Genomic DNA, 11855 nt, shown 5'->3' on the forward strand with positions numbered 1-11855 from the left:
ATCATCCTTTCTTCGGAACTCCATTGTACTTACGAAAGGATAGGAGGGAAAAGTACAAGGACAGATGCCTGGAAGGTCTGTTACTCGGAAATTAGCTCATGGGATTTTGGCCCAAGGTATCTCTCGAGTTGAAACTTAGGATAACATTGAGAGCAAAGTAAGAAGGTACAATAAGGAGTTTCAAGCGGATATGCAATCGTTCGATGCCTAAAACGGGGCATGAAAGGGGTTCAGAGTAGCGGGAATAAGTATTGTGTCTGATACCAGAATATATCATCTCTAGGAAGGTGACCCGTGAATTACATACAGAGTCAAACTTGAGGAATGACTTTGGCAACGGAGGTGTACGGAGAGTGAGTTTTCGATCATGTGGAACTGTGGGTTATGGGCCCACCATGTGGGTTAAGAGTAGGAGGAGCGATGACATCTTGCATGGTCATGATAGCAAGGCATGTCAGAGGGTGGCATGTCAGTTATGTCGGCAACAACGTCGGTACCAAGGGCGAGGGACGAAGAGAACCATTTTCCTGCTCGTTGAACGAGGCGGACCAATAGGCAAAGTTCTCGTCCATCGGTGGTTACCGAAATGTCGTCAACAATAGTAACACGGTCTTACTGACAAGGTGATACACCAGGGTGTTTACATAAGCAGCGAATCATTACTGCTTAGATCATATAGAGCACAAGAATGGTTAAACCATACAATGGAAAGGAAAATATGATTATCAGATTAAACAGAACAATGGAAAGGAAAATGTGTTTAACACATATCTTAGGGGTATATCATTCCCAAGGACAAACAGAGCATGATATCCGTGACAGGATATAATGTAGAAAACCCTTTAGGTAAGGGGAGAGAAATTTCATGGCATTACCCATACAACGGTGTTAGGATAAATGATAAAGAAAATTTAGCATTGTGTTTCAAATGTTCTTATTGAAAAATCGGAGTACCACCGACATGCTTCGAGATAGCATTGACATGGTCATGGGGTAAAGATCATACTTTGGATTCACAAAGGATCCATCAGGAACAACTTATAGAATAAGTCTTACAATTTCATAATGGAAGAAAGGATAACCTTGCTAACAAGGAAACTATAACAATAGGTCCTCCGACCAGGTGTACTAGGCATGACACCACCTTACTGGGTCATATAAAGACCAATGTTAAAGCTCTTGGAAATATGTTCAAACCATCATATATGACCCAAGATTCGGATCTAATTGGTGTTAGGATACCTCAGACTCAAGATGCCTGAGATGAAAAGGTGCAACACAAATTGATGAGATGACGTCGTAAGATCCTCGGGAAATGAACTATGGAAGCGAGTTCCGAAACAAGAGTTCATCATTAAATCAAGGAGAGGGTGAGGAGGTGGCTGATGGACTCAGCGACGTATCAAGATTTCGAAAAAGATGGATTTCCACAACTATGTGAACATGGAGATAACTTTTGTCATATCAAATGATATAATGGTGTATGCTCGAGGAAAAACATACACAATTAACCATTGGTTGAAAGGTGCGCCCGAAATATGGCATTGGGTAGCATGATCAATCTTAGAATGGTGATTCAATTATCAATAGTCTAAGAATGAACGATCGACCATTAACTTCAAAGCAATAGGGTTGCTAGAAGGGCAGAATCCAAACAGCACCGTTCACCTGTTGGTATCCCGGTTAGAACCAACACGGGGACCAAGAAAGAATGGTGATGGAGAGAAGTATTACTATATCAAGAATTAATAGTTGAGGTAATTCCCTCAACATTCTTGACATAACAGATGATAATACTCCAAGATAGAATCATAATATAAGTTGGATAGAAAGGAAACTACACAAAACATGAACAAGTTTTGTGTCGGAGGGGATGCGAGAATGTTATCGATGTTCATACAAATCATCGAGGGGGCAAGGATGGTATTACTCATCCTGAATTCGACACACAACCTGGAAGAAGTCCAATTGTTGACAATGATCACGACAAATTCGTCGAGGGTTTCAAGAAGATGTAATCGATCGGCGACGACATCAAGTCAAAGGAATGATGAAGCACAAGATTATTGGAACCAAAGGTACGACACAAACTCGAAATCAAGTTTGCCGTTCAAGGAGAAATGATATGACGACGAAGATCGACATAAGATTAGCTCACCGTCGAAATTTGTGCTCCGGAAAGAAGGACCAGGTAGCACAATTAAAATTAGCAAATAATGATGTAGCCGATCAGGCTAGAAATGACATTATGGAGTATTCAACTTGTAAGCAATGAAGATTTCTAATACTTGTTAAATCGCAGTGCGGAGTCGATTCCGTTATCGATGTCCTTGAGTGTCTAACAACTCAGAACCCGGGGAAAAATTGGAATCGGCGAGAAATAATAGTAGATGAAGAACTCATAAGGAGTTATGTAGTTCCGTGATATTCTCGGGATATCGAGGGTAATACTCGAAGGCATATTAGAATAAAGGTTGAAGTGGCGTATTTATCCGGAGAAGGCAAGTACTTCAACTTGTCCGAGAAAATTCTACGTGAGAATGGAAAATTCTCAGTAGAATCTATGTATAGAGCTTTACTTCAGTCTAATGTGCCAGTTGATAATAAGAGAAGATCTGAAAGATGAAGATACCTCTAAAGAATAAAATCTTTGCATGATATCTTTGTCGTGGAGTCATTCTTACTAAAGATAATCTTATTAAGAGAAATTGGCATGAAAATACGCAATGTATATTTTGTCAGCATGATGAGACAATAAAATACTTGTTCTTCCAATGCAAATTGGCTCATTCTATATGGTCAGTCATCCAAATAGCTTCTGGCTTATATCCTTCTTGTAGTGTTGCTAATATATTTGGCAACTGGTTACATGGGATAGATCACAGGTTTAGAACGCTTCTCAGAGTGGGAGCGCTTGCCGTTATTTGGTCGCTTTTTGACTATGTACAAATGATAAGGTTTTTAATAATAAAAGTATTTCTCTTATGCAGGTTATCTACAGATGTATCGGGACTCTTCGTTTATGGTCTTATCTACAATGCGTGGAGAATCGAGACCTGTTTACCAAGGTGTGTATACGATTGGAGGCTACGGCGAGGGATACTTTTACCCAACATGGGTGGCAGCATTATCTTAGGATTGGGCCCCTCCGGTTTAGGTGTTATGGAGACTCTACATGTTTCTTTGTATTTTGCCTCTTTTTATTTTTGGTTTTGGTGAAAGGACTTTATTTGTTTGGCTGTGTGCATCTTAATTATGTAGAGTCCGAGTGTAATGTTTAAACTTTTTAAGTAATAAAGCGCCCTTTATCGAAAAAAATAAACCATCGAGGGACAAATGGTAGTTTCGATTTAGTTTTGCCTCCTCACTGTTTTGAAGCACAGGAAGTCACCGATCGCCACTTCGCCAGTGACATGAATCTTCCGAAGTAAGCCACCCACGTTCCCCCCTCGTCCCAACCGACGCGCACACGATGTCCTCGCCCCAGGCAGAGACCTCGCCGCCGTCCACCGCGTCCTGCGCAACGCCTCGGCCGCTGGCAACCTCGCCATCCCTGAGGCCCGCACTCCTGCGCGCGGCGCGCAGCGGCGACGAGCGGCGGCTCGTGAAGGAGCTCCTCGCGGACCCGTCCGCGCCCGACCTCGAAACCGCTACCACCGCAGGAGGCAACACGCTCCTGCACGTGTCCGCGTCCGGCGGGCACGCGGCACTCGCGGCGCTCCTCCTCCGCCGCGCCCCTGGCCTCCTCGCCGCGCGCAACGCCGCTCTGGACACGCCGCTCCACTTGGCCGCTCGCGCCGGAGCCCACAAGGTCGCCGCCCTCCTCATCGCCTCCTCCCCCTCCACCCCGTCCTTGCGCGCCCTCACCCGCGCCACCAACAAGCGCGGCGAGACGGCGCTTCACAACGCTGTGCGGGGCGGGCACGAGGCCGCGGCGCGTGCGCTGGCCGCCGCGGACCCGGGGCTCGCGGGGCTGCGCGGTGGCGCTGGGGAGACGCCGATTTACATGGCAACGGCCGCAGGATCACTTGGGATGGTGCGCGTTCTTATCAAGTCGTATAAGTACGACGACGCCGACGAAGATGAGGTGCCAAGATTGTGTTCGTGCACGGGCCCGGGAAGGCGCACGGCGCTGCACGCCGCTGTCCTCACGAGTAACGGTGAGTGCCTGACGAGACATCGCCTTGTGTATTTAGTTGGTTATTATATTGCCTTATTGGCAACTCTGCAAGATGCTTGTCTGAAGTATTTTCTTCACCTGTAATTGACTGAAATAATCTTTAGTTGGACTAGAGCTCAGTTGAGATTCGAAATTACTTCTTAATCAAGCGGTAGGGTACTCTTTCTTGGTTTCTCTTTAATATAACAATTTGCTTTCAGGTGATTCTGTTTTGAATTTTAGTGTAGGTTAGGTTCTGCTCTGTTTGATTCTCAAATAAATTCGAACAGTACCAACTAGCAGTGTTGGGTTCGGGGTATCTGGGTCGCATGGAGCAAGCTGTCCAGGGTAACATTGATTTGGGCTAGTGGGGTATGTGCTGGTAGGCACTTTAGTGCTTGTGGCGCTATAGGATCTGACTGTAATGATTCCTTCTTTTTTCTTTATTTTTGAGGTGGAGACACTCTGGTGACTCTGGCACGCACTAGAGTTTGGGATAGTGCTACTGAAATGAGTAGTGCGGCTCATGAGACCAAAAAATTAAATATGCAAAAAGAACCTATATTCCGTTTGAAAATGATATCTAAGTATGGAATGATGGAAATGTATACCATTATGTGTAAAAATAATGGGAATTTTCCTGAAGTAATGCAATTATGGGATCTGCGTGAGTTAGAACAAGATAGATAGGATCAAAGAATAGGATGGGGTTTTCCTTTTTAGGATCAGAAGATAGAGTGGAACTTGGCGGAAAACTTTACAAAACATGTAGTTGTATTGACTTAATCATTATAGATAAAAGCTTCCGTATTGAAGTCTATTGAAAATTTGATAACTTGTAAACTGCAATTCAAACCAAAATTTCAGTCTAATACTGGTATTCGCTGTGACTTCTGAATGATTTTGATATTTTATCTACATTTGAGTATGGGAAATAGCCTGCTACCCCTAGGGACAGCCACCCCCTCTAATTTCATCGTGCGAACACTTAATTTAGGTGTATAGTAAGTGTAATGTTAATCAATCTTAATAGTTGTATGGTAACTATACAGTTTTCCTGCATTTTTTTTTAGAAATGGAGGAGGACCCCGGGGCTCTGCATTTACTGAAAAAGGCTTTCGCCCCGCTTTATATATAAAGCATCAAACCACAAGCATTCGGTACAAACACACGCTACACCACTGCAACACACGCACACACCCAGGACAGGATACATAGGCGCTGAGCGCAGCAACACCACTCCTAGCACTACTGCCCCGAAGAGATGAAGCTACATATGACGAACCATACGCTCCAAGGCGGCGCCTTCAGGAAGGGTACGACGCCGGAGCGCCGCCACCGCCCGATCCAAGGATCAGAGTTTCCCCCGGAGCCGCATGACGGGCAATGAGAGCCGCGACGACGCCTTCAAGAAGGGAACGATCTTCGCCGCCGCCGGTCCGTCCGAAGATAGAGCAGGTTTTCACCTCGGCCAATATTCACCACCACCGAACGCCACACCCCGGCAACCACGCCGCCCACACGACCATGGTGATCGGGCAGCACCAAGGCACGGGCTCTGCCCAAGAGCACCGCACAACCACCACCAGGGCTGCCGCCCCAGCATCCAAGACCTCGACACCACCTCACCCGAGACCCGCCGCACCCCAACGAAAGGGACGAGCGGAAAGGTCCCACCTTTCGCGCCCCTGGGCAACCCCCAGCGTCGAGACCCAAAGGGTCGGCCAGAACTGGCATCCACCGACCCATCCTGCTGCCCCAAGCGCGAGACGAGCTCGGTCCTGCAGCACCGAGAGGGGGACGAGGTCAGTCCTGCTGCACCGTGCGCGAGACGAGCTCGGTCCTGCTGCATCGTGCGCGAGACGAGCTTGGTCCTGCGGCATCGGGCACGAGACAAGCGGTGGACCGCAACTGGGAGAGGACCAGCCCATTGATGGGGGTAGCGCCCGGGCGACGAGGAGATGGGGTGAAGGTCGAGACGGCCCGAACGCAGACAAACCGACGCCAGAGAAGCCGGCCGTTGTCGCGGGCAGATCCATCGAGCCATCGTGAAGCCGCCACGGCACCGGTAGGCCACCACCGAGACCTACCCCTGCCGCCCCCCACGGCCGGAGCAGCGGCCACGCCCAGCCGCTGCCCTACCCGCGTCGCCCGGCGAGCTCCAAGCGCCGGAGCTGCCGGGCACGCACCACCAGAGCCAGGCGTCGCCGGCCGGCCCCCAAAGCCAGATCCGGCAAGAGACCGGTCGCGCGCCACCTCCCGAGCCGGGAGCACCGCAGCCGCCCCGCGCGCAGAACGAGGGACGCCGGAGCGCCGCCACCAGCAGGCCACCCCACCGCCCCGCGAAACCGCCACCGCGCCGCTGGATCCCGCGGATGTCCAGCGCCGCCGCTCGAAGGAGCCGCCCCGCACCGGCGCCCCCAAGCAGATGGGGAAGGAGGGCCCCGCCGCCGCCGCGCCCCCCGGGCTTTGCCCGACGGAGCTCGCCGGCGACGGCGGGGGGAAGGGGAGGGAGGCGGGGCCGCGGCCGCAGGGAGCCCCCCGGGCGCGCGCGGGCACGCCGCGGGAGGGGAGGGGAGGAGAGGGGGGAAGGGGGGAGCGGGGCGGACCGGGAGGCGCGCGCCCGGCGGCGGGGAGGCTAGGTCGGGGCGGCGGCGGCGAGGGGAGGAACCCTAGCGGAGCGGATCGCTCGGGGGGTCCTCCGTGCCTTCTCGAGGTAAGATACTCCGCGCCCACGATATCGGGCTCTGCATTTGGACGATGCATGCAGCCACTTTATTAATTATTCACATAAGACCTTACAAAGTCATACAACAGTAAATCTGAAGCCACCGTCTAGGCAACAAAAGTGTCTGCTACTCCTATCCAAATGATGAAGAGATGCTGATAGTCTGGGCCTAGTACCAAACAGACCTCGCAGCCATACCTAACATCTAAGACCTGAGGTCCCAACCAGGACGCCTGCCGGGTATGGGCACCCACCAGTCCGGCGTGCTCCTCAACCAGGACGCCTGCCGGGTATGAGGCCGCCGCAGCCACCTGCCACCAATCCATCTTCAGAGTTGTACTGCTGCATGAACCTTGCCTGGTCTAGCTACCGCCGACGCCACCACGACGCCAGACAGCGTCGACCTCCTGCGCGAGTCCATCATCGCACATCAGACGCCTAATCTCCAGAGCACCGTGCCATCGTGATCCGCCACTATCAATGTGTGTGATGAAGCACCGCTCCGCCTCTTGTCACCTCCAGCCATCACTTGCTCCAAAACGATGCCCCTATGAGAGAACACGCTACTAAGAACGCCATCATCGTCCGATCCGGGAGACCCAGATCTAGGGTTTCCCCCGGAGCATCCCGAGCCTGATGAAGCAAACTGCAACGACGATGCCTCGACAAGGGAACGGCATCTAAGACGCCGCCATCGTCCGCCATGACCGTAGTCGGCGCGATTTTCATCGGCAGTTGCTCCACCAGACGTGCGCCGCCAGCGTCGCTGATCCCTTCAATCGGAGTGAACTCCAAAACAATGCCCTGAAGGTTACGACGCAGAAGCACCGCCATCGCTCGATCCCAAGGAGATCTAGGGTTTCCCCCGGAGTTGCCCGTGCTGTCAAGGACCAGACAAGGGAAGAATCTCTGCGGATCCGCCCTGCTGCCGACGAGCCGCACCCACCACCGCGCCGACGGCAATCCAGCGACCAAGGCCCACGCCTGGACCCAGATCCGACCGTGCCGCTGTCCCTGGCGACCGCGACGCACCAGACCATGAAGCCGCCTGCCGCGGGGGAAGAGAACCGCCGAAGCGCCGCCACCACCCGCCGTGGCGTCCGGCCCGGCGCCAGCCCCACACGAGCGGGAGGACCACGAGTCCCCGCCGCCGCCGGCGACGGCAAGGCTTCGCCTGGCCGTGCCCTTGGGCGGCGGCGAGGGAGGAGGAGGAGGAGAGGTGGAGTCCGGCGGCGATCTGGTCGCCTGCTCTGCAGATCCTACTAATGTTCCTTTCTTATTGGGGGAGAATTTCACTTCCCCGGCCTCTGCACCAACTAGGGATGCATACGGCCATTTTAGTATGAGTACCAAGATAAACATGGTCCTCAGAATTTTTTAAATGAGTATCAAGATATTTTTTGATGAGTGGTTCCACCACACACCAAACTTGATCCTCAATAAATGGGGGAAAACTCCCGTGCATCACCTGTCAATTCTAGGAATTGAACTCGGGTCGTTAGGCTGCACAACCGCATGCCCAACCACTGAGCCAAGGCTCGCTTTGATAAATCTTCTTGGTTGTATATCCATAGGTAAGATACCAATACCATGGGCTGTTTTTTTTTAAGTTTGTAGTAGAAGATAGGGCATACATGTAAGCATACGTAGTTAAGATACCATGTGTATTATTTGCCTCAGAACTCTGTTCATCTTTGTAACTGACATCATAAAGTGATTTTTGAATTTTGAAAGTTCGTCATTGTTCCTGATTGGTGCTTGAGTGACATATTTGATCAGTTACTTACTTTTGTTTTGTTTGCATCTTTCCTACTTTACAGAACAATCAATACATTTACACATTGTTTGGTTCACGTTGAATATCCTGTGAATATGTAGAAAATTTTTTTTTTTCTTCAAAACACAACAAGGGTTACATTCATTGCAGCACTAATTTATTGTTTATTCTAAATAGTATCTTCCTAGAATGTTAAATTGGATTTTGTGTAGTTGACATAGTTACTAAGTTTTTAGTAACAGAAATGACACAGGAACTGTTGCAGTGGAATCCGGCACTTGTGAAAGAAGTTGATGATTCAGGAAGCACTCCTCTTCATTATGTTGCATCTGCTGGAAACATTTCCGCATTGAAGCTGTTACTGAGATATGATACTTCTCCAGCATATGTCTCAGATTCAAATGGGTTGTTTCCTGTACATGTTGCTGCTAAAATGGGGTATGGCCAGCTAATCTATGAACTCTGCAAACACTGCCCAGATTCTGATGAGAAGCTTGATGGTAAAGGAAGGAACTTTTTACATATTGCTGTTGAGTATAAGAAATGGAAAGTTGTTTGGCATTTCTGTGGTACCCCAGAGCTGGAAAGAATGGTGAATGTCATGGATTATGAAGGGAATACAGCTCTGCATCTTGCAGTCAAGAATGCAGACCAGATGATAGTGAGCCTTCTGATGGCAAATAAAAATGTACTGCCAAATATAGTGAACAACAAGGGCCTCACTGCCTTAGATCTTGCGGTACTGGCAACTGACAAAGGGATGAGTTATACACTGGTAATCTTCTTCAGCCTACCAAATCTATTCTTCTTGGCACAGTTAAATGCGTTTTCTTGTTTGGCTGTAGAACATTTCCAGTTCAGCTGCTTTGTTTTTCTGAAATGTTGATTTGTTCTGATAGAATCCACAGGTCATTATACTTCGCTGTTTAGCATGGACAGGAGCTGTCCTTACTCCGCGTCGCCTGGATCATTTCATAGATGAGTTCCACATTGGGAAAGCCTCTGGGAACGAGCTAAAGAAATTCAGCAACATTGCGCAGAATTTAGTAGTTGGCTCCGTCCTTGTCTCAACAGTCACGTTTGCAGCAGTATTCACTCTACCCGGCGGCACCATATCTGACGGTCATCCGCATGGTGGTGCACCAATTTTGTCACATAGATACACCTTCAAGGCATTTGTGATGGCAAACACACTTGCATTTGTGGGCTCCACGTTGTCCACCATCTGGCTCACCTATGCTGGTTCGGATCATGTTCATCCACTGCTTCGTGCACTCTACATGTTCTTCTCTGTAGTTTGCATGGAGCAGGCGACAAGAGGCATGGTTGCAGCATTTGCACTAGGAGCTTATGTTGTCTTGAGCCCAGTTACTGAGCGAATCGCCGTTGTGGTATGCATGTCTACCATCGCTACTCTATTGCTCCGCAACCCATCTAATTGGCAGCTAGGCTTCCTGTTTATGCCGATAAAAAGGCGGTTGGGGTGGAGAGGAGCTTTTAAGGCTCATTTGCCTCAACAAACAAGGAGTCGTCTTACAGTAGGTATCGGCTCCAATTTCGCGTGTTTAATCCTGCGGAGGATGCTTGGTATGCTATTTACATACAGCTTCATCTTTCTATTAGCATTGCTATGAACTGCAATGGGTGTGCCTTGGTGTAACAACTATCGTTCGTATGTATATATAGAAGTATTCGATGTTGTTTGTAATGTCATCCGTGCTTGTATTTTTTTTATGCCTCGCAGTGACATAGTTCGAACTTTATTCAAGAGTCTCCAATGGTGTGAAAAAAGCAATTTACCGTGCAAGGGATATCCAATGAATGGTTCAAACCATCCATATTTGTAGTCTTGTGTATCTTATTGTTTATTAGCCCATTATGTCACATCATCAATGTCACCTTTATGCCGTGCACTGCACTGACCTGGATTCCTCCAACTTCTCTCACACTGCCAAGCAATAATACACTCGTCCATGCTTTTTCATATGATATTAAATTCTGAATCTACTTTATCTCTCGCTAGTTCAATTTATAATGCATTAGTTTAAAATTCAAGTTCCAAAACATGATGAAACTGTATGAAACATAGTGATGATATGTTGTTGAACATGATGAACCACAGTGAAACAATATGATTGTTTTTGTGGATGAAACTTAATATTACGAATTTATAATAAACATTCGCGCTTATCAAGTTTTACAAGGTTTTCTCGTTTTCTAGAGTGTATCACTGTGTTTCATCGAGTTCCATGCTTCAGAAGTCGAAATTTAAAAATCATCAAAATCTATATATTCAAGATTGATCTTATTTCAAAGCCCTTGTTACATTGACGCAGATGTGCAAACGGATCATAAATCCGACTTTATGTTCAATACATATTGACCCTTTTAACTTCTCAAGAAAAACTGAATTTGTATCTAAAGAGTTAACTGGGCTAATTAACAAGTATGATACGAAGGTTTTGTCTTTGCATTACATGGCATTAGTTTATGCTCGAAGGATCAAGGGTAACTAACGAGTGCAAAGATCGTCATTGAGAAAAGGGACAAGTATATTTTTCGTCCTTGAACTCTTTCGGGAGTTTAGAAATCGTCCCTCAACTTCAAACCGGATAGTTTTCGTCCCTCAACTATCAAAGCCGGATAGTTTTCGTCCCTCGTGCCGCTTCGGGCGGTTTTAGCACGTGGTGAACAGTAACTTGGTGAACAGTAAAATAAAAAAATAGCAAAAATAAACTGAAATTTTACAGCATCGAAGATACTCTGGTGTGCAAAACCCGTGCAAAATTTCGTGGTGTTTCAACATTCGAGCAGCTCGTGACAAATAAAAAACTGTAAATATGTACATCGGTGAACAGTAAATTCAAAAAAATAGCCAAAAAATTTTATGAAACTTCTGGCATCAAAGATGCTCAGGTAGGTAAGATGCGTGCAAAAATTTGTGACCAAATGACATACGAGGAGCTCTAGCAAAAAAAATAGCGCACTTTTTCAGAAAAATAAATTTGAGCCAAAAAAAATTTTTGCCACGAGTTCGTACAATGCCCAAACACCATGAAAATTTGCACGCACGTTGCACACCCAAGCCTCTTTGATACAAAAAAATTCATACTGTTTTGATTTTGTTTGCTATTTTTTAAAAATTTACTGTTCACCGACGTATATATTTACAGTTTTTTGTTTGCCGCGAG

General features: G+C 47.8%; 1 protein-coding gene across 4 annotated transcripts; it reads left to right on the plus strand.

Moving 5' to 3' along the window:
- The first annotated feature begins 3358 nt into the window (after nucleotides 1-3358).
- Nucleotides 3359-10501, plus strand: LOC109752886 (protein ACCELERATED CELL DEATH 6). Of its 4 annotated transcripts, none has more exons than XM_040398605.3 (3): nucleotides 3359-4160; nucleotides 8901-9439; nucleotides 9573-10501. In XM_040398605.3, exons 1-3 carry the CDS (start codon nucleotides 3473-3475, stop codon nucleotides 10296-10298), a joined length of 1953 nt encoding a protein of 650 aa, XP_040254539.1. In that variant the 5' UTR covers nucleotides 3359-3472; the 3' UTR covers nucleotides 10299-10501. The 4 variants fall into 4 exon arrangements, with proteins under 4 accessions (XP_040254539.1, XP_040254538.1, XP_073364440.1 ...); XM_040398604.3 differs by having other exon boundaries at nucleotides 3361-4160; nucleotides 9564-10501; XM_073508339.1 differs by having other exon boundaries at nucleotides 3363-4160; nucleotides 8907-9439.
- The last annotated feature ends 1354 nt before the right edge of the window (nucleotides 10502-11855 follow it).

This window comes from Aegilops tauschii, chromosome 2, assembly GCF_002575655.3.
Source record: "Aegilops tauschii subsp. strangulata cultivar AL8/78 chromosome 2, Aet v6.0, whole genome shotgun sequence".
In the NCBI taxonomy this organism is placed as follows: domain Eukaryota; kingdom Viridiplantae; phylum Streptophyta; class Magnoliopsida; order Poales; family Poaceae; genus Aegilops; species Aegilops tauschii.

Excerpts from the sequence above, each read along its gene's own strand:
- LOC109752886 (XM_040398604.3), top strand. The coding sequence starts at position 3,473 with ATGTCCTCGCCCCAGGCAGAGACCTCGCCGCCGTCCACCGCGTCCTGC. Across the intron at positions 4,161-8,900 it reads CGCTGTCCTCACGAGTAACG|TAACAGAAATGACACAGGAA; the intron begins GTGAGTGCCTGA and ends CTAAGTTTTTAG. Across the intron at positions 9,440-9,563 it reads AAGGGATGAGTTATACACTG|AATCCACAGGTCATTATACT; the intron begins GTAATCTTCTTC and ends TTGTTCTGATAG.